We start from the raw sequence: 26,932 nt of genomic DNA, 5'->3' as shown, positions 1-26,932 counted from the left end.
TCGACCACTAGAACAGAAGATCCAAAGCTGAAGATGACCAGAGATGCATACGGACCCTTCCAGTAACCGTGAAGTGACCACTGCTGTCCTGACCCTGTTTTCTTAGACAGAGGAACTCCGAAGAGGGCAACTCTTCCCTTTGGCTGGTAAGACCAACCAGCCATGAGACGACCTGTAGATCAAGCCATCCCCCAAGGTGCTGTGATCTTCCAGGGCTGCAAACCGTGAATACCTGGGGACCTCTGACCCATTTGCAGTGCAACTTCTTTGAGAGTCCTAATATGTCCAGCTCCAGTTGGACTTCGAGAGGCACAATCCCACTCATCAAAGTCCCCTCACCAGAGTGCAGGACTTCAAAATCAAAGAAGATTGACTGGGTGAGAACCATCCTTAGTTGGAGCTGAATAAAGGTGTCAAAAACGCAGACTAGCGATGGGGACCAAAGAAATCCATGCTGAGGGTCCTCTCTCGCGACTGCTGCTGTGACATCCCATTCAGAGTCCTTCCTTTCATCACCAGACCGAGGAATCAGGAGACCGAGTCCGTTGCTGCTGCACAGGAGAGAATCCAGCTTTATTTCTTCTAACCTAAAGGTACTGTGGGGCTAAAGGTAGAACCTACGTTAAGCCAAAGAGTCGCTCCAGTGTGACTGGAGTTAGTTACAAGGTGTTTGGGTGTCCACCCATAGCTCTGGCCCGGCTTAACAGCTTGTGTCCTTTAGGCTGCCTGCCACAGAATCCCTATAACTTGTGTTATCTTGCTAAGCATGTTTTATTCTAGTGCCTAAAGTATCCTGAGGAGCTATGCCTTTCCAACTGCTACATGAGACTTTGTATCCACTTCTGCACTGACTTTTTGCTAGTTAGGGATTGGACTTACAAAGCGTTAGAAGCCATAAAAAGTGTAACTAGAACGTCTAAATCTGATTAAGTGTGAATAACCAACCTTTTCCTTCACACAGAATATCTGCTCCGACCTTATGATCTGAATGCCATTACCGTTTATCTATAATCTGTGTAAGTGTAATGTAAATGTAATTAAATTATTTATAGAGCACTTGTACACAAGTGAAGTGCTTCAAAGCGCTTAAAGGTGGGAAAGGAACAAGGGAGTATAGTCGTCATTCTTAGGCCTTGAAGAGTCTGAATGACTAACAACAATAGTTAGCATGCCAGGCCAGAGGCATATATACTAGTGAAGTGCTCGACACAGAGTGAGGGAACGGAGAGGGAGAGGAGCATACAGATCAATAAACTACAGTACTGGCCTGGCCACATTTCAGGTTGCTTGGTAGTTGGTCATCAATGAGCCTATGCTATTTCAAGCATGCCCAAGCTAGGGAGGGGAGAAAGAGGGAGGACAGGACAGACAGACATGCAAGGCCTAGAACATTCAATGTCAAGGAACGTGCAAGTGCGCAAAACGTGAAGTGTGAGGGAAGGGAAGGGGGACAAGTGCGCCCAGTCCAGCAGGGACCTGGGTTAAGTGCAGTGTGGGTGCCCCTCACATGGAGCATATTGCAGAAGTGCCAGGTAGAGTGTGGTGGCCCGGAGGCAAGTGCAGGACTGGTGTGGGAGCCTGGGACCTGTGAGGCTCTGGCGGTGCACCGGGCAAACAGTCAGCTAACTGAGCAGGTTGGGGTTAGGGGAGGAAGGAGGGAAAGAAGCGAGGAGAAAGTAGGTTAGCAGGGGAGAGGGAGAGAGAAGGAGGAAAAAAGATAGGTCTTGAGGAGTTTCCGGAAATTAAGGAGGTCAGGCTCAAGACAGAGGTAGGTAGGCTGTTCCAGAGGGAGGCACCTGCTGAGGATAAGGATGTACGCCCAAATCTCTGTTTGGAGAAGTGGCTCACCTGCAGAGAGTTGGAGGAGGCCGAGTGGAGAACTCTCGAAAGAGGGTATTTGGGAATAAAGCATTGTAGATAGTAAGGGCCCTGGCCCCAGAAAGCCTTGTGCACTTTGCAGAGGGACTTGAACTTGATCCTTGCAGCCACGGGGAGCAAGTGGAGTGATTTCAGTTCCTGAGAGATACAGTCCCTGGGCTTGAGGCCAAGGATAAGTCTCGGAGTTCTGTTCTGGATAAGTTGAGGTCAGGGAGTAGAAGTAGGAAGATTGAGAAAGAGACTGTTGCAGTAGTCCAGTCTGGAGAGAACCAGGGCTCTGGAGAGAGCAAACCTCTGGGGAAAGGTGAGAAAAGGCAGAATACCTCTGAGGAGGTGCAGCTGGTTGTGCAACTTTTTGGACATGTCTGAGATGTGAGAAGAGAAGGACAGAGTAGAGTCGAAGATGACCACCAGGTTTTTTGCCTCACTGGTGGGTGGGGGAGCAGGATCAAGGGAGGCCGGCCAGAGTGAGAGTGGTAAAGTAGGAGCAGGGGTCCCAATGAGGACGATCTCTGTCTTTCCTGTATTAATGCAGAGATCATCATCAGTACACCAGGACTGAATTGCGGACAGACAGTCAGGAATGAACGAGGAGGAGGAAAAGGCAGAGGGTAGCCTGAAAGAGAGCTATGTGTCATCTGCATAACATTGAACGCTGGAGGTGAAGGGGAAGATTATGTGGGCCAAAAGGGCTATATAGACATTGAAAAACCAGGGGGATAGATTAGATCCCTGGGGGGACGGCACAAGTAGAGAGTGATAGCGGAGAGAAAGGACCCAAGTTCCACCTGGGAAGGATGGTCAGAAAGAAAGGACACAAGCCACGCCAGAGCCTGATCTGTGATGCCCAGAGTATCCCGGAGATGCGTGATCAGGATTTTGTGGTTTACTGTATCAAAAGCAGAGGAGAGGTCAAGAAGAATGAGGACAGAGGAAGAGTTAGAATTAAAGGTTTCAGAGCAGGGCTTCGCGGGTGTTCAGAAGAGCAGGTCCCGTGCCTCTGGATGCTCTAAAGCCAGATTGATGGTAATGGAGGCAACGAACAGATTCAGTGTGGAGGGTAAGCTGCGAAATAGCCAGCTTCTCAAAGAGTGCAACCAGGAAAGGAGGTGATGGACATCGGGCGATAGTTAGCCGGAATAGAAGGGTCAGTAGAGGGGTTTTTGAGCAGAGGGTGCACAAGAGAATACTTGAGGGAAGAAAACTCCAGTGGTGAAGGAGAGGTTGCAAAGGTCTGCCAAGGCTGGAGCTAGAGAGTCAACGTTGTCCTTGATGGTTTTGGAGGGACAAGGGTCCACCTGTTTGGAGGAGGCTTTCATAGACCGTACTTGTCTAGAAACCTCCTCAGATGCGATAGGGAGGAGAGAAGAGGGGTATGGTGGGGTAGCCAAGCGGGGCCCAGGAGATAATGGTGCATGAGTTGGGGCAGAGGACAGAGAGGAGAGGATGTCTTGCATGTTGGCAGTGAAATGTGCAGCCAGGGCACAGCAAAGGGCCAGGGTGGGTGCAATAGAGGATCAGGTCACAGTAAGGTTGACCAGCTCCCTACAGACTTTGAAAAGTTTGGCCCTGTTGTTGGATGCCGTGGAGATGCAGGCTTGAATATGGACTCTTTTTCTTGAGCCAGATGCAGAGTCTATATTACCTTTGCAGAAGGCGGAATGCCAGCTTGTCAGAGGGTGCACCTGAAGATCCCCATTTCAGTTCTGCTGCCCTTCACTTGAGTTTAAGGTCAGTCCGATCATAGTCGTACCAAGAGTTGCATTTTTTGGGAGGCTTCAGTCGGACCATCATGACAGGGGCAAGGATGTCGAGAGTATTGGAGATGGAAAGGTGTAAATTAGAGAGGGCCGTGTCAGGGTGGGAGTCCGCCACAAGAGTGGGAAGAGGGGAGTAGGCAGAGGCAAAGACCAGCACTTACTTTGTTCATGGGTCGGGAGACCTTGTAGGTGGTAGGCGGTGCCGGGTGTGCCAGTGCTAAAGGGGAAGCAAGCTTCAAGTGAAAGGAGAGAAGAGAGTGATCAGTCCATGAGAGTGAGATAATGAGGGGGTAGAGAGAGGTAGGTCAGTGGAGATTAGAGCATCCAAGGTGTGGCCAGCAGTGTGTCTCAGACCAGAGGGTAGAATGGAGAGAGAGAGAGTGAGTCGCATAGGTTGCAGAAAGCTCTTGAACAGTCGGGGAGTCAAGATGGATGTTAAGATCCCACAGCAGGGGGAGGTGGCGGAAAGGAGAGAAGATGCCAGGTCAGCCCATTCCGAGAGGAAGAGGGTGGACTGGCTCGGCGGCCGATAAAAGGAGGCCAGAGTGAGAGAGAGAGAGACTGCAGACCAGGCATTCGAAAGAGGAATAGGCCTGAGTCGGAATGGTAGAAACAGGGATCTACTCTGGAAAGATCAAGGAAACAACCCCTCCTGGCCCGTTAGGCCTGAGCCCAGACAGAATCTTGTAGCCTTACGGGAGAAGTGTGTTAAAACTTGTGACAGAGCTGTCCTTAAACCAGGGCTCAGTGAGAGCAAGAACATCAACATCCAGGTGTTCAAGGAGGTTGCAGATGTCAGAGGAGTGCTTGACTGCGGGACAAGAGTTAAGGGTTGCAACGTGGAGCAGATTACCATTTTTGAAGGACTTAAGGATATGGGTTCCCACTGTAAGCAGCAGGTGTGCCAAAGAGATGGGGGCAAGAGAAGGCAGAGGGGCCAGAGGGAGTTCAGGCAAGGGGGCCTGGACACTAGTAGATGCCAAGGGGGAACAGTGAGGGAGGGGCCACAGGGGGGCAAGGGAGCCACAGAGGCCATCGGCAGTGGGTGGCAAGGGCACCTGCGTGATATAGGCTGATAGGGATGTTAGTGCAGAGTGTGAGGGCAAGGGAGCCAGGGTAGTAGAAGACATAAAGGGTACCATAGTGAGACAGGCGGTGTGGCCAGGTGCAGGCAGGGGATCCTGGGAGGCTGTAAGAGTAGTTGGCAAGGGAGCCAGTGGTGAGGAAGGGGGAAAGTTGATAATGTGAGGGAGGAGCCTATCAAAAAGAAGGAGGTTGGGTTGAGGCCCTTGTACCAAGATGGCACCATTTTGAAGACATTAATAATGACCCTGGAGGTTGAGGAGGAGGCAAGAAGGACCTCCCAGCGGGTGCCGCTATTGATGTGTGAGGAAGAGTAGGGAGAAAGCAGAGCAACCATATGAAGAGTTCATAGGTCGGAAGACGGAATGACAAAGAGGATGTCGGTGAGCGTCTCTCTAGCAGAAGTACTAATGTACTGTCAGCGATAGGAAGGCCTGGGCTGGAGCCAAGGCTGTCCTCCTTAAATTTCTTCCTGCCAGACTTGCTAAGGAGCGAAGGGTAGGAGATCGAGAAACTGTTGGAGAAGATAGGAGAGATAGAGAGCGCCAAAATCTACACTTACCCAGGATGAGTAGCTGAGGCACACAGGAGGAAGTTGACAGGAGGGTGCACGAGAACAGAGGAAACACAATCGGAATGAGAAGAAACAGTGGGCACTAAAGGTGAGAGGGGTACAAGGGAGCAATGGACAAAAATAAAACAAAGAGCAAAGGGAGTAAGTAGGATTTTAGCTAGCAGAACAAATACTGGATGTGAGCACACCACCTAAATTCGATTTATTTTTTTAACAAACAGTCACAATCAATGCAAGTGGAAAGCACAGCTAAACTCGATTATTGTGATACATGTATTCACAGGTATTACAGTAAAGGAGTGCAGACGTGTGGCCAATGAGTTGTGAGCTCTGGAAGGGAAGGAATCATTTTAAGAGGTAGACAGTCTGTAAAGGGAACAAAAGTGAACAGAGATAGGGCAGAGAGAAAATGCCTAGAAGGCAGAGGGTAGAAGACATGGAGAGATGAGGCAAGCCATCGAGCAACAGTCATTACTCAAGTAATGGCAAGGAGGGATGCAACAGTCCATGGGCTCTAGCTTGCAGTGCCCAGCATCATTCATATCTTTGCCTGCCATAACAGAGAAGTGGGCCCACATGCCCAACCAGGCCCTAACAGTCTCAGACAGGAGCCTTAGGAGTGGGGCCTTGGGAGGCGGGCCAGCATTTGCCTGCTGGCTTGTCCTGATTGGGCCTTATCAGGAAGAGTGCCCAATCGGAGTGAATCCTTCCCAAGGATCCAGCCTACAGGACAAAGGCAGCCATGATGAAGAGGGGTCAAAAATGCAGCCTCACCGTGGAATCCAGATCACAATGCAGTTGAAAAACAAAGTGCACGCGTTTTTTTCTCATGAAAACAATTTTGTTTTCTTGTTCTTATTATAATAATAAATGCAACAGGTGGAAAAGGTGCTTCAAGCGCCACTTGCATAAGGGGGTTGCTGGTGGGCCCAAAACACCCCAAAAGGGCTTACCTTTGTGTCATGTCCAGTGAGGAGTGAGCCCCTGCCTGGTGGAAGCAGGAGAGGCCCGTGCTGGTCGGTTTCCTCGATTGTGCACGTCTTTACTAGTAATATGGTTGGTAGAACTGTCATTAGTGTCATTCTCTGTAACAATTGTAACCACAAGCAACTACAATCGAAGCAGTCACCATTGAAAATTATTGTTGATATTTCCTGTGTTTTGGTTATCTAAAAAGAGTATTTACTTAACTGCCTTGTGCATATAAAATAAATATATTTGGATATAACTTTAAGCATACAAGTGTTTCTTTGGGCAATTCTATTGACTGGGTTCAGTGTACTTGCCTACAGCACATATCCTCCTCCTATGACAAGCCTGGCTGCTCCGTCATTCTACCAGATCCTTTGGGTAGTACAGACTTCTAATAAGAGTTGGGGACCTGTAGACCAAGGGATAGTTTTATAGAGTCTTGCCTCAAGAGGGCTTTTGAAAAACACCCCTAACAATGGTGCACCAATTGGCTCACATATCTTCAAGTCCGACAATGTGTCTCGTTGCAGCCTCGTCTCTCATGATCGCACGCCTCTGCCAGTAACTTTTTCCATGTAATCAGGATCGTTTTACATGCCATAAAAAGCATGATCTGTATGAGAAATGCTTTGATTTTTTCTTCATGGCATGTCCCTCTTTTCCAAATAGAAAGAATGTGGGTGTAAATTCAGGAGTGCTACCTTGATTTGTCTTTGTAGTGGGAAAACCAGTCTTCCAGAAGGGTTATATTCTGGGACCGGTCGATATTGTGTGACAACATTCCTATATGTCCATAATCCCTCTAGCGCAGGGTTATCCAATTTGAGGGCCGGAGACGTGACTTTCGGGATACCCCTCTTTAGTATTCGTGAGATAAATTTGCATACAATGATCTTAAATGAATGACAACTTTTCCCATGAATGTTGAAGGATGTCCTGTAAACCCGTCAGGTGTCCGTCGCTCAAGGCCTGGAGTTGGACAACCCTGCTCCAACATCTAGAGTACTTCGCTAATAGTAATACTAATACTAATAGAGAATAAAAGTATAATTATAAATGCAAATTACACAACAGAGGAGGTTAGTGTAACAACAAGTGACACCAGATTAGGCACAGCAAATATGTATATGAGTACAGCAGGAATTAATAAGATGCACTGTTTACAATAGCGCCATGAAAAGTGTATGCACCGACACAAACATTTGCATTCAGAATGAGGGAATAGTAATGAGAGGGAACACTCTTACTAGTACAAAGACTGAAGTTACATACGCTATAGGATAGAGGAGCATGATCTTTTTTTATCATTACTAAATATTTTGTAACATATTAATAGATATATTGGGAAGAGATCTGAGTAAAAGACCAGGGTATAACATGCACTATTTTAAGGATTAATTATGCAATTAGACAAGAATTAACATTAGTATTTGGAGTCCTGGAAATATAAAGGAGTGTGCCATTAGGCCAAAGAAATATATTTTATGGAGCACACACCCCGATTAGTATGGCTTTCAAGAATAAAGGGTAGACTGTTATGATTACTAATAGAGTTTTTATTTAGGTAAAGCATATCCATGGATGAGAAAGTAGGACGAATGTGTGCAAACAAGCTAGAAGCTGCAAAAAGTAGGGAATAAAGAACAGTGATGGCTCTCGGTGAAGAACACAGAATAATTTAACAAATAGAAGGCTTGTTTAAAGAGGTTTATTTAGCAGTCAAGGATTGCAAACAGAAATAAGGAGGATTTGACACAAGTACTGAGCATGTTATGGGTCAGTAATGTTCATGGCGATTGGTGTGTTTGGGGTGAAGAAAAGGGGAATTTGGAGATCTGGAAAGAGAAAGCATTATGCACGAGATTTGGAAAAACAGAAGGATATTAGGTTAGGGTTTTGGCACGATGTGGCCATAAAGAGGGGGTATTGAGACAGACACACACACCATGACAAAACCCTACACAAACCCACACACCATGTATATATTCCCCCACAATAGTAGACAATATTTTTGCAATACAAGTATAGCACCAACTTAAGTAACAGTAACATCATGGGCCTCATTACGACCGGGGCGGTAAGGGATTACCGGTACCGGTAAGGGCACTGGTGCCGGTAATCCCTTGCCTCCCAATTCCGAGGTCCCTTTGCGGGTTCTCCCTTAATGGCTGGTTTTACCAGCCGTTAAGGATGGGACCCGCAAAGGGACCTTGGAGGTAATTACGGTACCACAATTTGCGGTACCGTAATTACCGCCTACCCCGTTTCCATTGAGCCCTATGGGGGAAAAAATGGGAATGGGGAAGGGCCAATGGTGAATGGGGAATTACCGGCCCGCCAACCTTGGAATGGGGCGGTAATTCCACCATTCACCATGGCGGAATCGATAAGGTACCAGCGTCAACCATGGCGCTAATAGCGCCATGATTAACGCCTGGGTCGAAATGAGGCCCCATGTCTTGCTAAAACACAACATAACAGAAAATAAAGTGCATATTATTTTGTAGTATATTTGGAGTATTTTGAAAATGATAGGGGAGGGATTACAAGACATAAAATACACAAAGTAGCATACAACTGTGAGGGCCAAAAATGAGGGGTTATGAGGAAAAATATAATGAGAACTCCTGCCAGTGCTCAAAACAACACTGTGCAGAAGAAGGAAAAAAAAAGCCTATTATAGGGAAGAACAGTTCTCTTTGTTAGCTAACCATGACTTTCGAGCCCATTTGGTTTCAGCAGGAAGTAAATGACAGTTTATCCATGGATGCACCAAGAAGTAAGAAGAAGAGAGGCTGAAGAAGTTAGTTACTTTTGTGTTATTGTTGGATTTGTCATGTTGTCCGTTTTGTCTTTTATTATTTTTTCTTATAAAGAAGGGGCCATTTAACCCCAGTAGTTTTAAAAATGACAACCATTTATAAAAAGCTCTATTAAGAATAGAGGAGAAATGTTTCCCTTTTTAATTAAGAGGTGTTTGGAGATGACGTTTGAGCTTAGCACTGCACTAAGAAGGACAAAATGGTGGCGCAAGTGAGGGTAAAACAACATGTGTGTGTTTTTTTGGTTTTATGTTTCAGGTACACCCAGATAGATAAACACAGGTGACATTAAGGTATGTACAAAAGGGAGGCGAAGCAGCCATTTAAATGAATACAAAAATTAAAGAGGAAATTTAGTGGCAAGTGTTTTAGGAGGTATTGAAGTAGGTTTTAGGAGGAAGTGCTGATAACAAAATGCACTTATTTTTCAAGAAACTCACAGTTTTTATATTTCAGATGGACAGGTAACACCTGCACTTCGAGTGACATCAGCACACAAGCCTACAAGCAGGGAGAAATTCCCCAATTGTCATGAACTGGGCACGGGTGACCCAGCCAGATTCCCATTGCATTCGAATTGAAGAAAACAAGAAGAACAAATCCTCTTCATGGACTCCCCCATCCTGCTGTCCCCTCGACTGACTCAAGAAGACAATGTGTCCTAAAGCATGGCCCTTGTACGAATTAAGGAGTCCCTGAACTTGCTGCAAAGCAGCCAAAGAAAGGAAAAGAACTCCTTGAATTCAAAATGGAGAATAAAAGAGAACCCAACGGAAGATGATCTAACAGAAGTTAAGTGAGATAACGGCCAGGAAATGGACTCCAAGCAATGGCAAATGGGACAGGGGCGAAGGAAAATGTGTGGGGTGGAGAAGAGTAATAACTTATTATGTACAGGAAAAAAAAGGAAGAGAGGAGGGAAAAGAGAACTAATTAAAAATGAATGAGCTGGTGGGTCCTCTCAGAAGAAAACGTACAAATGTCATTTAATGACACCTCCTGATTCTCGTAGTGGCAGAGTCACACGTTGTGCATGTCAATTAACGTTTAATTGGATAACAGGGATGGGAACAAGATGGAAGTAAACAATGTTACTTTCTGGGGGTACATGCATATACACAAATAATAAGAGGGCAAAATATTTGTATTTGGTTTATTTATGAAGCGCAAACAGGCCCAGGGGCATACGGGCGCATACGTTTTTTGATCAGGTTACATAAGAGTACAGCTACATTAGCCAGCAGTAGGCAACAGTTACAATAGTTGCGGTTACGAATAAATACATACATTGGTATTACAAGTACAAGCATATGTGTTGCAATTTAAGGCGGTGGGCCAAAGGTGAGACAGATAGTGATATTATTTACACTATGTACAATAGGTAGGCAGTAAAACTAAGCTCTAGGATGTTAAGCTGTCGATGGGTCCAGGTCATGAAGCCAGCGTTTGGTGTTGCGTTTAAAAAGGTTGAAGGATGTTACAGACCTGATTGGAGCAGGTAGTGTGTTCCATAGCTTTGAGACTATATAAATGCCAAATTAATTATTATTATTATTTTTATTAAATATGCCACACCTTTGACAAAAAAGGATACCCATACAATAGATTCAGAGAATACAATATGATTGGAGGCACTATTGGTTCCTTAGAAGTGTCTTCCATGATACTTCCCGTGTTGATCTAGAGCATTGAGTTGAGGGGGGTGACTGAGCTAGGGATGCATAGGTACATTACATGTGAGGGAGGGTAAACAATAGGTATGTGGTTGAGTATATCATCCTTAGTAGAAGGGAACCCTGAGTCTTGTGGAACTACACTTGTCTTGAGAACGGAGCCTGGGGACCCTTTGGTGTTTGAACTGTGTTGCTTGGAGAGCTGCAAAACCCTTTTGTGTTTGAACTGTGTTGCTTGGAACTTGTTGGAAGGGAACACAGAAAATTGTTTAAAACTATCAACTTGAACCCAAGAAGGGTCATTTTGAGACTTTTTATGTAACTGTTTTACACTTGGGGAAGGGAGCTGAAAGAAAGCTGCGAGCTGGAAGAAGCTCAGAACTTTATGTTGAACTCTGTTTCTTTGGTTACTGACATCTCTACACATTGTATAGATCTGGTCATGAGGGTAAGCATAGGTTTGGAGACAGACAGATTTTTAAGTGAAACTTTTTGAATCAGACTTTCCTTAGTTAAATTTAGGTAGGGAAATCCAACCTTAGCGTAGGTCAAGTTAGGCCTGTTTCCATCCTGACACTTAAGTTAATGAAGTATTTTATTTTGAGATTTGAATCTGTTGTCTGTGTCTTGCTTCATGATGCCTTCTCGCATTTGATACTGAAACACCTGTTACCTCGCGTTTCAGCGACAAAGATAAAAGGAACAAGAACCTACCTTGGAGGATAAGAAATCATACTCAGAGGCACGACTTTGATGTGAGTACATCAGCGTGGGGTGGAGCCACGCTGAGCACAGAGAGAGGCGAGCGGCGGAGAGAGACGCTCCTGTCAAAATACAGAGCATAGGAAGGGGAAATGAAGGCAACCCAACACTATGAATAGCTGGAGGGGCGACCACGCAGAGGCCTGTGCCTGAAAACTGACGCCAAAACTGGGAACCAAGGGATGAGTGAGTCCTCTGCTCTCTCATAACAAGACAGCAGAAGAGTGAGAGAACACCAAGACCAGCAGAACTCTTAAACCGCTTCTATCTATTCCGGAAGAGCGGCAAGCTGTGGAAAATGCCACTGCTGCCGAAGGGACACACCCTTACTGGAGCAGACCCAACAACATTGAAGGTACGTGGGCTGCCCAGATGGAAAGGAGTTGCAAAGAGGAGACAGCAAGTGAAGAAGAGGGAAGGGCTGCCCTTACCCTATCGTATGATCATAGAGACCTGAGAGTTAGAGGGCTGCGGGAGCCAGAGTAATAAGAGAGCCAAGAGAGCATGTGGAGGACAAGGGAGGATTGCACCAACCCCATATCAGGGTTACAGAGGCCCAGAGAGAGAAAGAGAACAAAGTAGATCAGGAGAATGGTTATGTGAGCCTGAGAAACCCAAGGAGTACAAACCTCCAGAGGAGTTGTGCAGACTCACAGGAGCTAAGACAGCTACCTGGAAAGAAGGATTACCAATACCCCAGAGTGAGAAGTAAGACATTGATACAGAGGAACCAAAGGGAGAATAAGGGGCCCAATACATAAAGTGAAGAGCAGATACAAAGGGAGTACCGAGATACCCAAGCCGCAAACCAACTGGGGAAAGACCCATTCAAGTGGTGGAAGGGGATTAGGGAAATATCCCTCCATCTAAAGAAATTTAGATATTTTGTGTTTACTGGGACTTCAGACTTTATTGTAACTTGGGAAAGTTTGGAGGAACTTTATGATAGATGGACTAGAACTGTTTTTTTCTTTAAGAGGAACTTCTGTTAACTTCTAACAGTGGATAAATCTTAGAGGAACATTTTGATACATTGACTAGAACTGGGTTTCCTATGAAAATAACTTATTTACTTCTAAAACATTGGAATCATACCCAGGAGGAAGTCCTGCGACAACCAGAGACACTTTTGGGGAGAACCAAAAGTGCAGGGCACTCCACCTATATTCTTTGACGTTTTAAGAAGTGGTTGGGCCAATTAGAGAAATAGGTTTGGACTGAGGACTACTTTTGATTTGGACCTCGAAAAGCACCTTCATTTAGTTTTGTTAGGAAGGGTACTCCCTTTGGCAAAAGGGTTAGTGAGGCGTTTTACTTTTAAATTAAATTAATCTACTTCTAAACATGATTGAAAGAAACACTGTCTCACAGGGCTGTCTTGTAATTGGTTTATTAAATGCTTAGAAACACAGAGCCAACACGTGTTTTGACCCTCTGGGTCTTTTCTAGGCAAAATTGTCCAATTAGATAATAAAGCTATGAAAAGTCCATGGAGAAAAGAGGTCTCCTTACAACGGAAACCAATGCGTGTGCAGTAACAACTTTCATGTATGTAAATGATTAAAATGATACCAACTGATGTCTGGAGCAAAAAACAGCATCCTTGCAAGCCTGCTAAAACAATTAAATGCCAACAATGCAGGGACGATTCCAGTGCTGTTTCAACCAGAGTAGAGCCTTTCGGCGTGTAGGCAACCTCCCGGACATTGTTTTTTTGTCCTTGGAATCTGTGGTCACAGCAGGAGACACAGGTATGCAGCTTCCCTTCTGTTTAAAAATAATCGTGTTTACCTCCAGGGTAAAAAAACCTGGGATGTATTTGGTAAGACAATCTGGGTAGCAAAGGCTAAGTAGGAGCTATGGTACAAGCAATGTTCTATTAATTGAAACTGCTACAGCAGGTTTTGCCATATATTCCAGACGAAGATCACGCAAAAGTGGTGGAGGCCTTAACGAATGCCCATCTGGACTACTGCAACAGTTTACTGATGGGAATTCCAGCTAAACAACTTGATGGACTTCAAAAAGGCCCGGAATGCGTCTGTTTGATTGGTCTGCATGCTGAGTAAATCAGCTAATGTGTCTCTATCTCGCCGAGCACTTCATTGGCTGGCAGTCGAAGAGTGCATTCAATTTTAGGTGTCATGCCTCATCTTTAAATGTTAAAAATGTAGTGGCAACAGTCTACCTAAGGGATATTAGCCACTATCAACTTCCAAGGTGCCTACAATTAAAAGACTAGCTACTATTCAGTATTCCTTTATCTGTCTTTGTGTGAATGAGTGATAGAAGATTTGCTCTTTTTGGCCCAAAATTGTGGAATAACATTCCAAGAGAGATTAGGGCCTGGAAACACATGTTCCTGTTTAGATAATAAAATAGTGTCACGTGACAGTGACCACTCTTGCTTTTAATTTGTTTTTAGCTATAGTCTGCTTTGGTCAATATTTTTTTTCCAGCTCCCCCCCACCATACGGTTAATTCTGTCGTGAGCGCGTTATAAATTTTCTAAATCAAAATCATAGTCTTATTAGTAGTTTCTCAATTTAAAGCACAATGGTCAAAATAGCATCAGCCCTCCATTATTGTCTAGATACTGTACCTTTGGCTTGTAAGGCTGCGCCATCTGGAAGAAGTGGTCGTGCCTCTGTTTTTCTTTCTTCACTTTGCTGTTATTAAACACTGCATGATTGCCACCGTTTTGAGTAGCGCCATTTAAGGCAGTCTTCGAAGGCCGCTGGAAACGAGAAACAGCTCAGGCAATATTCATGATGCATTTGATATTACTGCACAGTTTCTCGCAACAGAATACTCATGCATTTATGCTTCCTGATGAACTGAGGTGAAATAAATGATCAGATTTACATACATGCAAGCACAGCAGAAGAGGATTAAGCAAATGGCTACAAGAGGTACTAAGAACTTCAAAGAGGACTTAGCATTTACACAACTATAAAAAAACGAGGAGAAAAACCTCTGAACTGCCAGCGATCACTTGTCTCAACCTCAAAAACGTGAGATTTTGTGCATGTTTTAGGATTGATTTTTTCACATCTGTTGACTTCAATAGCGAGCACATCATAATCATAAATTTATTTTGGCTGAAAGCAATACATGTTTTACAAACACAACATCCAACAATGTACAAATATAAAACATCACACAGATTTCCAATAAGCATACAGACAGGTTGAAGGCAACTTTGAACTTAGTGTTGCTTAGTAATAACATAAATAGCTGAGTTTGTGCCAACAGTCTATGCTAGGGCAGAAAAGTAACTGAATGTTATCAATGGACTGTAAACCTTGATGATCTGAACAAAGGGGCCACACTTGGGACATATTCCCCAACGGAGCAGCATTTGTTACTGTGAGCACAGACCTGTGGGGGATATTTTCACAGGACAAATGGCTGGGTACCATTAGGATAGTTGATGGGGGTCCAAATGACTTGTTAAGATTTAACATGCCCTCAACTAAGTAATGGACTCTAAGATCAATACTGATGGAGTCATACGTATTGGCTCCCTGTCGATAAATCCTGGTACAGCATGCAATTTGCTCCCGATTGACAAATAAGCAGCCCCTCACGACCCAGATCCAGTTAAGGTACTTATTGAAAAGGGCATCTCTGGGCTCATGGTGGTTAGAGGCAAGCTTGGGGATCCTGTGAAGATAGAGTGTCCCCCCTACCCATGGTAACATCAGCCTGCTGTTATTAACAGTTAATCTGCCTAGAGCATGACCCAGCCGAACTGTTGCACTTCCTGGTATAATGGTTACCCCGGGTGCGCCAACTACAGGTGGGCCCAGGGGGTGCAGCAATGGGGACTGGAAGGAACGATTACCAGTCCCACTGTGGACTTAGTTATTTAGATCTAACTTAGGCAATACCTCCACACCCGCTGGACCTGTTGGTGAGCCAGCCATCACTCTGGTTAATGACATTCTCATCAGGTCAATTAGTATACAACCAAACACTTAGCTCTGATCCCCTCCCATCTGGATGAGTTGGTACTGTTGACCACTCTTGCGCAGGAAAAGGGAGCACCACATTGTCTTGTCTGACGGCAAGTCACCGGGGGTCCCTGAAAATACCAACTGTGTCCCTATTTCTACAGATGTTGCTTTGCCCTCCGGTGGCATTTTAGGGGACGCCTGTGGCCATGTGAATACATTGAAGAGTTTTGCAAGGCAAGGGGATTTATCAAATGCAGCATCATGGGCTGTGTTATGTTCTCCACTATTGCGTTGTTGAAATACCGGGAAAGGGAGTATGACTAGAGAGTCGAGGATCTAGGGCATCTGGAGCTGCAGGGGCTGCAATCAATATACAGCTGGTAGCGGTGGACGTCCCAGGATCAAGATCAAAAGGCAATGACGCCCCTCTGCGGCTGTCCCGGGGGGAACATCCACTGGTGTTGGCAATAACACAGAGCCCATGCCTTCATTTGTGGGGCGCGGGCTTCCAGCATTTTCAGGTTTACCCAGGTCAGCAGAATCAACAATGTCTTGGACAACCTTTCCGTCTCTCTGGGAATCCAGGTTGGTTGGGGGTCCAAACTAGTCCAGGAAAGTGTTAATGTCAGCGTTGAGGGAATAGGCTTCACCAAAAGGCCTTTTGACATTTACAGTGCTTGGCTCTGTAGTGCATGCAGTTGTGCTGGGAGTTTCCTTTTTATTTTTACTAATAAAATGTATTTTATTTTTTATTGATTACATAGTTTATTACAAACTTTTATCATCAATTCCTTTAAAACTTGTCAAATTAATCCCCTCACAATAACAAATCAAAAGAGATTTTAACACATTCATTCTGCTATTAAATCCATCCCTTTTTAAAACTGGAGCACTTGTTTTAAAAACCATATTGAAGCAAAAATCAGCCCAAAGTCTTCTCCACACAAAAGATGCGGCCAAAAGCTCTCTCCCTCCATGCATGGTTTTGTTTTTAAACACTCACCCAAAAACGTTGTTCTTAGTTCAGTTAAACCTCTGCAATCCACCAAGGTGTGCCTCAGAGTTTCCATCTGGTCTTCACGTTTACAAAACCTACATACATCCACATCTGATTTGTCATATCGCTTCAAGATTTCATTAGTGGGGAGCAGATTGAATCTCAGTCTCATGAACTGTGTTCTATACCACGAAAACGGAAAAAGCTTTAAATATCGGGGCCTCGTGCAAAATGCTTTGTGTTCTTTACATAGAACCCATTGCCACCGATGGGAGTTTCTGTCCTCAATGGTTTTTATCCAATCCTGCTCCCAATTTTTTCCTTTGACTTTGTCTGGGTTGTTCAATAAAATTTCAGTGGTACAACCTAGCGACTCCAATAGGGATCTGCATCGATCCTTCCACTGGACCAGAATACCAGGTGCCATCCCACCCGACTGCTGGGCGAGAACTTCAAATGGAGGTACAGGGGGCTCCATAATACATTTGCGAAATAGCGATAACGCCTTCCAAGCTATTTTAGCATACAATATAATAAGCCCTAGCTCGTATCTCGTCACTGAAGTAGCTGCCAATTTCGGCAGCTTTAAGAGATTTTTCCAAAAGGTTCCCTCCAGAGATGCCCACAACTAGTAAGGTGTAAAAAGGAAAGCTTCTGCACCAAAAGTCGGGACCGGAGAAACCTTGGCCTCAAAAAAGGCTACGACCTGGATCAAGCGAAAATTTGCCAAATTTCATATGAAACAATATAGCTTCATCATGATGTTCTTTTTTAGGGCCAAGCACCTTGGACCGTCGTCCTTCCTGCTGTTAACAAAGGCACCTAAGCAAGTCAATGCCTGTACTTCTAATAAAGGGGCGCTTTCCAGGAACCATTTATATGCTGAAGTGCTTTTCTTGCAATACCTCCCGAATGTCAAGATTCTAGTCTTTGCTGGATTAATTTCTAGACCGTTCTCCCTAATGTACTCCTGCAAGGCGTTCAAAGAACACTGGAGTCCAAGCGGGGTCTGGTCCAGGAGAACAAATTCATCAGCGAATCGAAATCTGACGATCTTGTTTTTACCCAATCTCAGAGGGTGGGGGGGGGGGACGTTCACCACGTCCAGTGCAACGGCTAGGTCTGATAAAAACAGGTTGAACAGGGTCGGGGCAAGGAGACCTCCTTGTTTCAGCCCCCTTTTCATTACAAAGGGCTCAGACAAACTACAGATGTGTATGTTCAACCTGATTTTAACGCTGGTATCAGAACACAGCAATCTAATAGCTGCTAACAGGTTCTCAGGACAGCTCCACTCCTCCATTTTTCCCTGTCTACAATGTCAAATGCCTTCTTGACTTCTACAAAGGCCATGTATATTCAAGTCCCTTGTTCCATAGTTGTGCCCTTCAAGATGTTTAGAAGGAACAAATTCAAATCAGTCCCCACTCCCTTTGTAAATCCTGCTCGTCTAGGATCAGCTCTGCAGCAATCACTATCCATTTATGTAAATGGGATAGCAAGACCCCACAAAAGATCTTCCCCAGCACATCCTGGAGTGCAATAGGGTGTTAATTTTCAGGGTCCGCCCGATCTCCTCCCTTAAACTTTGGGACAATTACTGCAGACTTCCATGAATCTGGGATGATCTCTGATCTCATGATTTTAAAAAAAAATGTTAACAGTGCATGAATAAAGCCCACCCGTTCTTTGGGTGCATCTTTCAGCATCATATGTGTGATGTCGTCGGGGCTGGAGACCCTGGATCTACTAACCTTGTTGATCAGTGTAAATAAAACGCTCTCATCAAAATATAGAGAGCATCCCCCCTTTTGTTTATTGTTAACCAAAGACGGCCCTTCCCTTTTCCCAAAGGTTTCCTCATAATGGGCTAGCCATTTGTCCTCCGACACCATATTAGACAATGGCAAGATTTTCCCTGTTCCCAGCTGATTGAGAAAGTCCCATATGGCGAGTGTCTCTTTTCACTATCGCGGCTAGCATTGCCTCAGAGTCTGCCTTTAGCAATTGCTGCCCAGATCCTACATTTTTGCTTTCTCAAACCCATCGGTCTAGATGTTATTGCCCCCTCATTTCGTTTTAGAATTCCTGTGTCTCTTCATAAGGTGTTTTTCTCTTTTGTCATTTGGACAGAAGTGTGGATGTATGATCTTCCCCTGTGTTTTGAAGAGTTATTTGTCACTCTAGATTCATGTAGCAGATGAGCATAGTTCACTCCCTTCTTAGCCCCCACCAGTTTTTCAAAATGTAATTCTAGGGCTATTGGATCATCCCTCCTTAATCTCAACCTATTACCTCGAAAGGGAATTGCCAAGGTTCTCTACGTGAGGGGGCACTACTCTATAGTTTCAGGAAGGAATGATCGCTATATTTTTGGGTTAAATTCTTAAGGAAATGATCCGCTTGTTAAGGTTGGTGGAAACAAACACGTAGTCCAACCTGGAGGAATACACCCCGTTTGTCCATGTATGTACCGGGTAACCACCCCATTCGTCGTAGCTCTTGACCATATGTAGGTTGCAGGCTTCCATTAGCTCCAACCACTCTAGCGCCCTTTTATTTCCGATTCCATTACCTCCTACTGTTGCCTCTAGTTTTTCTCTCCCGCGAGCCAGGCAAGACACATTAAGATCTCCACCCACACAAATAAAGTCAGTCAAAAATCTACTATGAAATTAATTGATAAGGGTGTTAACAGACTGCAATAACCGACTCAGGTCAATCCCCTTTGGGTTCCAATAAATGTTTATAATGTGCAGCCAAGTGTAGTTGTCTGGGGGCGGCCCTACCATTCTCACACAAGTAGCCTGAACAAATCTATTGGGCAATCAGAATCACCAACACATAGGCCCCTTGCATTTTTTAACAATGTAAGTAGGTCTGCCAAAGGCCTGCCTTTCTGCCCCACAAATGCAGGATTGATGTAGGAACTATAGCCATCATAAATTGGAGAAATTGGTTACCAAGTTTCTTGTAGGCAGGGGATATCGATTTCTCCCGAAATGATGTCCTTATCCTTTGTCAAATGTGAAAGCCCTCTCGTATTCCAAAAGCCTATGCTCAGTGCTCGGGCTCGTCGTTAGTTCCGATTGAGAACTTTCCCTTTTCCATTTTGATTCCTTCTCATTTCGAATCTCGCATCGTTTTGTGGAAGGGAGATCTTTCACACTCCAAAATGCCGGCTCTCAAACGTTACTTTGAGAGGACCCTCCCATTTGGGCACCGAATTAGAGGATATTTTAGACGTACACTCTACTTTTAACGACTGGGCCTCGCTCTTGGACCATTTGTAGAATTCACTTTATGTATCTGCTGGACTGTTTTGGGACTTGTTCTGAGGTTGTGCCCGTACCTTAAGTAAGCTTTTCCGTCCCGGGAGCTCTGTTAGAGAAAAGCCCCATGTGAGCAGTAAGTGGGATTATCTAAGAAGTGATGATTTGGTGGATGAGTTTAGATGGAGGATCACAGAGTCCGTCAACTCCACATTCCACAAAGTAGACCATTTTTATGTCCTGTGAGCGGACAAAGTGGAAGTCAGGAATGTGGTGAAATAACTTCATTACATTGGCTCGATTTAAAATCAGCCCATCCTTGATGTGGAGCAACCTGTCTAATCTTAGCTTGAAGGGGCGCCTCTTTTTGTCTTGCTCGGCAGAAGATCTTTTTTCCACAATTTCCATATTTTAGAAAATTGATGGGCTGCTCTTTCAGCACTTTTCCGTCCTTGGTACAAGGCCGCTTCATAACCTCTTCCCTTTTCCCCTTTGGCACGTCAGAGGAGGGGGACTGTTTTCAAAATTCATTATGCTCCTTCGATCTTACAGCATCTGCAACTGTGCTCCCAATCTATTTATTTAGGGCCACGCAAAGCGCTAGGGAAGCCTCATCCCTCAAGGAATTCCCATGCTCTGTAGGTGACCACAATTCCTCCTAGCTATTGTGGTCAACGTGTACCGTCCATAGGGACATGCTGGGGTCAACCCCCTCCTTAGAGTCTGAGAGATTTTCCATCAACGGTGGAGAGGAGGCTACCATTTCTCTAATTTTCAACTCCACAATCGGCTTACTCTGCTACCGTGGCCTCCCAAGGGTCACTCTTTCACTCATGACAACATTGGAGGGAGGCGTAGTAAGATTCCTTAAGAATGCCTGCGAGCCATTAGATCGCCTCTTTGGCTTGTTAACTATTGTGGGTTTCACTTTGCCAGCCAGCGATTCACCCGTATAGGTTGTGTCTAGCCGTTTGGGCTTCTTCCTTCTGGGAAAAATAGGAAAAAAAACATTTCCCCCTGATTGCGGTTTAGCAAATGTTTCTTTATCAACAAGTTGGACCTGAGCCACCTCCTTTTCCCCCATATTATGAATCTTTGAAGATTGTTTGCTCTTTTGTCACTAGATCCAAGGCTAGGGTCGAGTCAAGGGTTCCTTTGAGCTAGCTGCTGGCTCAAAAAAGGGTCTTGAAAGGTCTCCTTTTCCACGCTCATCACTGCCTTGGCTGTTCCTATAGTCTGTAGGTCGTGCGTGGGGAGTTTATTAATGGTTGACGGTAAAGTAGAAGCACCAGTGGGCATATAGACCTCCTTCGAGCCTTCTCAACGTGGATAGATGCCTTTACTTGGAGCAGTTCCAGGAGAGAGTTCATAAGACGTTTCTTTTCCGCTCTTTCAATATAAGAGCAGCTGAGAGTTTATGTTGAATTCGATCGGAACACTATGTTTCCTGGTCAACTTTTGACTGCACGGAGGAGATGAAGTTCTCCATACAAAATAAATTTTGAGTTGATAAGGGCCAATAAGGTTGAGTGGTCCCTTTAAAGTTCTATTCAATGAGTCATAATTTTTAAAAAGGCAACAGGCCTGTTATTGCAGCAATCAAAGAAGGTTGCGCATTGAATGCGGTGGAGTTGAGAATGGGTGTAGAGCCTTTCAACCTTCTTGGTGGAAAAACGAGGTTTTACAAAGAAGAAATGGAGGAGGAGACCTCTATTGGTGCCTCTGATTCTCCGCTAGGGTGCACTATCCGTGCCTCTTTGCTCAAAAATGTCAGGTTGATGAAAACATCTTGGCTTGCTGGCTCCAGGGTGGCCCCCGTAATTGAGTCCTTCCTTGGGATAGGTTATTGCCATTGGTAGGGCTTGGTTCTAAAACCTGGACTTCACAGGTGGGGGGCTCCTTCAAGACCAAAGTTATCTTGGCATCTGGATCAGCGCTTTTGCCCTTGACCAAACCTGGCGGCTCCGTTGACAGAGGGCCCTTGACTGAAGATGGAAGCAAGGGGTCACCAAAAGGGGCCCCTTCCAAGCCCAAAAAAGCTAGTGATGGGCCTTGTGCTGCATGAGGCCTTCTAATCGTGAACCTCTTCCTGCCTGGGCGCCATCGGGTCCGGCATGGTCTCTAGTGAACCTGATGGCCCACTCTATTGTTTTTCCCCCACTTTGTTCAGGCGCTCCTAGAAACTTCAGGATTTCAGCATCCGTAAATTCTAGAATATTAGCTGTGGGCTGAACCTCCATCACACCAAACGAGTCCTTTGCAAGATGGGGAGGCCCTCTACGGCTAATTAGGCATTTTTTAGCAGCCAGTGCCGCCCACCCCCTTTTGTGGTGGCTGAGCCCAACGTCCTTTTTAAGGCCAGTGTGAGCCTGTTGCATTCAGTTCCCTGTTTCACAATGTTAGGCCAGGCACAAACATTGGCCAGCTGGGCTGGGGAAGGAAGCTTTAATGTGGGCTCCTGATTAGCTGAGGACTCAGATTTAGTTTGTGTAATTGTAGCAATAGGCAGATTTCCCCCCTTCCGCTCACCTTGGTTTTAACTTGCAATCGAGTGCTTGGGGAAAAGATTGGGAACTGCTGGTCATCCATAGCGAAATCCAAGAAGACGCCGCCTCTGTACGTGGTAAAGCCGGAACACTCCACTCCGCAGGGTGTCCGAGATTACATGCCAGCTCCGCCCTCTTCTCCAGGCAAAGCAGTAAACAGTGAAAACACACTGAGAACATGGTTCAGGCAGCAGCCTCGGCGTTCAGACAGTAGTTTTCTACACACACCGGAACACTCTGCCACACTCAGCTCCGCATTTTACTAATAAAATGGTCAGTTTCAATATGGGTGCAGACACAAGTGCAGGGTTGCTTGCACATCAGGGGTATCGAGGATTGGCCTATCCATTTGAATCACTAGCCCTTCTATTAAGGATGAGTTTTAAAAAAAGATGTGCAAAATGCAGGGCCACTCTCCACAGTTCCCAACTTGGTTTCCTACTAAATCGGTTGGCCCAGAGTCAGTTGGCCCAATGTCAATCTGTATAGCAAGGTAAGCACGCTGGCTCTCACCTGTTTTCTGTACAGCCCGGGAAGCCCTTACTCCAGCTCTCCCCCCCAGTCAATGTCTACACCGGTGCCGACTAATAGACCATGTATAGGAGCCAGCTGCTGCAGGAACCTTCAGGGGAACAAACAAGCAACCTTCAAGAGAGCTGTCCTCTTGCTTTTTTTTTTTTAGTGGTCATCACTAATATATAGGAACCTTGAAGAGAGCCCCAGGTGCAACCACCTGCACCCTTTCCCCCAACTGGCACATTTCTAATTCTCTCTGGAAGCTTTAAGGTGCATGCCGGATCAACCACCAGCACATGCATAATCAATTGAGCTCAAGAAAGACCTTAACAATTATTCATTTTTCCTGGACGGTAAACAAACGGCTGACCCATCCTGCACATTAACATCAGTTGAAATACATAATGCACGTGAATATCGATCAAGTGCATTTTTAGATATGAAGACGTTATCCAAATATAAACTTATTTTTCAATAAATCATTTGGATAAGCAACACAGCTAAATTGTCTGTAACTTAAAGCACTGACACCATTCTAAAAAATAGCCACACTTTGCACCCACACACAAAAACATATTGTGAAGAAGGGTACAATATGCTTCTTTTCTAGATGGGAACCAGTGAATGTAGTTTTCACCCATCATGCGCAGAAATTGAAGACCCAGACTGATGACTGCCCCAAACGAAGTGAACACACTCATTGTGGTCACTAGTATGTTTTGTGAAACATGGCATATGTAAATGACGTTCAGTACGTTCGTCTGACTGGTGGGTAGAAATTAGGCTCACCTGGACTGATATATTTTTCAGGCAGATTAGAAGGCAGCACCCTAGAAGGGTATAAGTAGAGCAAATAGTGTCTCGATCCATGGGGTGGATGCAGGAAAGGGAAAAGAACCTGCAGAGTAGAGACTTGAGGAAAGAAAGTAGAGAAGAACAGGTTCCTCTTGGTAATAAGCAAGTTGGCCATGCAATAGCCGGTAATTTCGGGGCGCCTCATAATGCAGTGCCTGGGGACCGACTTATCGCCCGGCACGGTGTTCCCGCTTCATCCTTACTGTCATCAGAGCATGTCCGGAGCTTTTGTGCAAAGGCTACCAAGAGAGCGATGGGTCCTACGAGCCATTTGAGCCCCTGCAGGAGGTTGGGGAAAGCTGAGGATTCAGATACCACAGTACAACACAGATGTCAAGTAGACAGAAGAAAGCATGGGACAAATGATAGAACAAGAGAGAAATCCGCCAAATTTAAAATGGCCGTGGCCAATCTGCTATCCTCCTCAAATGGGTAAGGAAGGTGGATGTGTCACACGTTTCCTTAAGCTGCTCCTATAGGTTAGATCTTAAATCAGTGTCCATATACAGTGGGGTAGCCTATCTCTGAACTATTGTCAAGGCTAGTGAATCAGTGCTTCTAAATAAGTACCTGAACCAGTTTTGTCTGCCTCAAAACAATTGCCAATTCAGCCCGGGTGGAACTGGGCAGGAACAAGATGAAAGTGCGTTCTGGCAAAATGTGCCTTGTCCGAGCGTTGTTCCAGTCCAAGTCCCCCCTCGCCCCCTACGGAGCTTAGTCTCCAATATCTACCACCCATAAGAAGGCCAAGCGATTTACCCTGCGAGTGAGTCCTTAGTCTGAAGGCGTGCTTAAACAGCCCAAGTGTCCCCTCCATAAACAAGCACTGTCCAAATGAGTGAGTGTGTGTATATTATATATCTTGGTTTACACACATTTTACTGTTATAGAGAGAGTGCTGTGACAAACAAAAGGAGCATAGGATCAATGTACATTACTTGCTCAGAAGGGTTCCATGCTTGAATCATTTTCACAGATAGATTTCAAATATAAAATTACATGGTAATTCTTATGTATCCAAAATACTCTTTGCTTTTATGCAAATCGGCCAGACACAGTCACTTCTGCAGGTACCCCCGACTGATCTGGATTGGGTTCCTTGCAGATAACTGGCACTGTGCTACCTGGGAGGTGGCTTCAGCCCTGACCACTTCTCCGGCAGCCCCCTCACATGAAGGGGGAGGTTTTTTTTTTACTGTACATTATGCCCATTTCAAGCACTGAGCGAGGTTTGCATGCTTGACTGGTATATTTCGTCCATAGTAATTAGTCCCCAGCCCTGCCCCTAAAAGCTGGCAAATTTCTATCTATAAACACCTGAAACATGGCCAAGACTAAAGGCGAGATTGATACCGAGGGGTCCTCATTTTTAATCATGCAAGAAATCTGTAACAGTGCTATAAAAAAAGAAGGTTTTATCTCACAACACACCCTGAGCATTTAAAATGCATTTGATATGGGATACATTACTCACCGTAATCGTATTTCTGATGCTTGTATCTGCTTAGATTCACATGCTGTGCATAGGCCGACATCTAGTGGAAGCTGCAGAGTATTACAGTTTGTTTTTCGAAACTCGAAAATGGGCGTCAACACAGGGCGTGCCAGTAATACTATCCCTAGTGTGACGTGCACTGTACCCATGATCCCTCACGCGTGTAGGACCCTCAGATTATATTTTTTCTGATATGAGGTAGCATGAGAAGTAGCGCGAGTACAGATTGTCCAAGCAGATAGATAGGAAGATAAGACTACAATCATCTATGCGCCTTCTCTCAGAGGGGAGGAAGGGCGGATCGCATGTGAATCTAAGCAGATACAAGTATCAGAAATACGATTACGGTGAGTAATGTATCCCTTCTGAGGCTTGTGGAATCTGCTTAGATCAAATGCTGTGCATAGATTAGCAAGCAGTGTTAGAAGGAGGAGGTGGGATGTGAGAAGGGTTCTGAGCAAACAGATGTCTTAGAACCGCTTGTCCCACTTGAGTATCTGTATTGGAATGAATGTCAATTCAGTAGTGCTGAGTAAAAGTGTGAATAGAGCTCCAAGTAGCTGATTTGCAAATGGTGTCAAGTGGTACATTTGCAATGAAAGCCAGAGTGGCCTCAATGCCTCTTGTAGAGTGGACTCTTGGCGTAAAAGGCAGAGTTTTTTCATCAAGGGAGTAACATAGTTGGATGCAATTGACTAGCCATTTGGAGATGGCACCTTTAGAGACGCGATCTCCTTCTCTGCCTGTAGCTACAGAGACAAACAGTTGGTCTGTTTTCCTTAGCGGTCTGGTCTTGTCTACATAGTAGAGGACCGCTCTTTGCACATCTAGAGTGTGTAGTTTCACCTCAGCAGAGCTTTTGGGTTCTTGGAAGAAGGCCGGAAGCTCGATGAACTGGTTAACGTGGAATTTAGAAACGTGGAATGGATGTATTGTCTTCTAAGAAGGCAGTTTTATAGGTCAGGTGTTTGAGACTGGCTTTATGCATGGGTTCAAAGGGTGGGCCCATGAGTTTAGCAAGCACCACATTGAGGTCCCAACCAGGTGTTGGGTTTTTAATTGGAGGGTGGAGTCTCTTAACCCCTTCCATGAAGGCTTTAACCACTGGTACTTTCCACCACGAAACCTTGTTGTGGGAAGTGGTGTAGGCTGACAGCGCTGCCAGATGTACTTTTAGTGAGTTAAATACCAGGCCTGCATCCAGCAGGTGGAGCATGTAAGTGACAATATTGGAAGGAGTGCAATCAACTGGGTTGATTTGCTTATTCTGGCACCAGATAACGAATATTTCCCATTTATCAAAGTAACATTGCCTCGTTTTAGGTTTCCTAGATTGCTTTAGGATGTCCATACATCTCTGTGGTAAATTGAGATGTCCAAACTCTATGACTTCAGGAGCCATGCTGCCAGGTTCATTGAGCTGGGTTGAGGATGCACTGTTTGACCTTGTTGCTGGGACAGTAGGTTGTACCAGCACGGGAGTCAGATGGGTTTGCACACTGTTAGTCTGAGTATGTGTGGGAACCACGGTTGCCTCGCCCACATGGGAGCAACTAGGATGAGCATCATCGCTTCCCTGTGCATCTTGTTGACCACCTTCATCATGAGAGGGGTTGGTGGAAAAGCGTAGGCAAACATCCCTGACCAGTTCATCCACAGGGCGTTCCTCTTGGAGTCTGGCTGGGGGAACCTGGATACAAATCCTGGGCAGTGGGGAAACCCCACTTTGAGAAGATGTCTTCTACAACTTCTCCGAGTAGACGCCATT

At 45.2% G+C, this 26,932-nt stretch overlaps 1 protein-coding gene across 1 annotated transcript in view; it reads right to left on the bottom strand.

Moving 5' to 3' along the window:
• LOC138504450 (transient receptor potential cation channel subfamily M member 7-like) overlaps positions 1–26,932 on the bottom strand; it is a 1,624,316-nt gene that overhangs the window by 1,020,090 nt on the left and 577,294 nt on the right. Inside the window, exon 15 of the mRNA XM_069624957.1 lies at positions 14,127–14,261. Within this exon, the coding sequence (XP_069481058.1) occupies positions 14,127–14,261 (135 nt within the window). The remainder of the gene's footprint in view (positions 1–14,126; positions 14,262–26,932) is intronic.

The sequence above is a fragment of the Ambystoma mexicanum genome, chromosome 11, assembly GCF_040938575.1.
Source record: "Ambystoma mexicanum isolate Mex_15411 chromosome 11, UKY_AmexF1_1, whole genome shotgun sequence".
Lineage (NCBI taxonomy): Eukaryota > Metazoa > Chordata > Amphibia > Caudata > Ambystomatidae > Ambystoma > Ambystoma mexicanum.
This window is presented reverse-complemented; position numbering and strand designations above follow the sequence as displayed.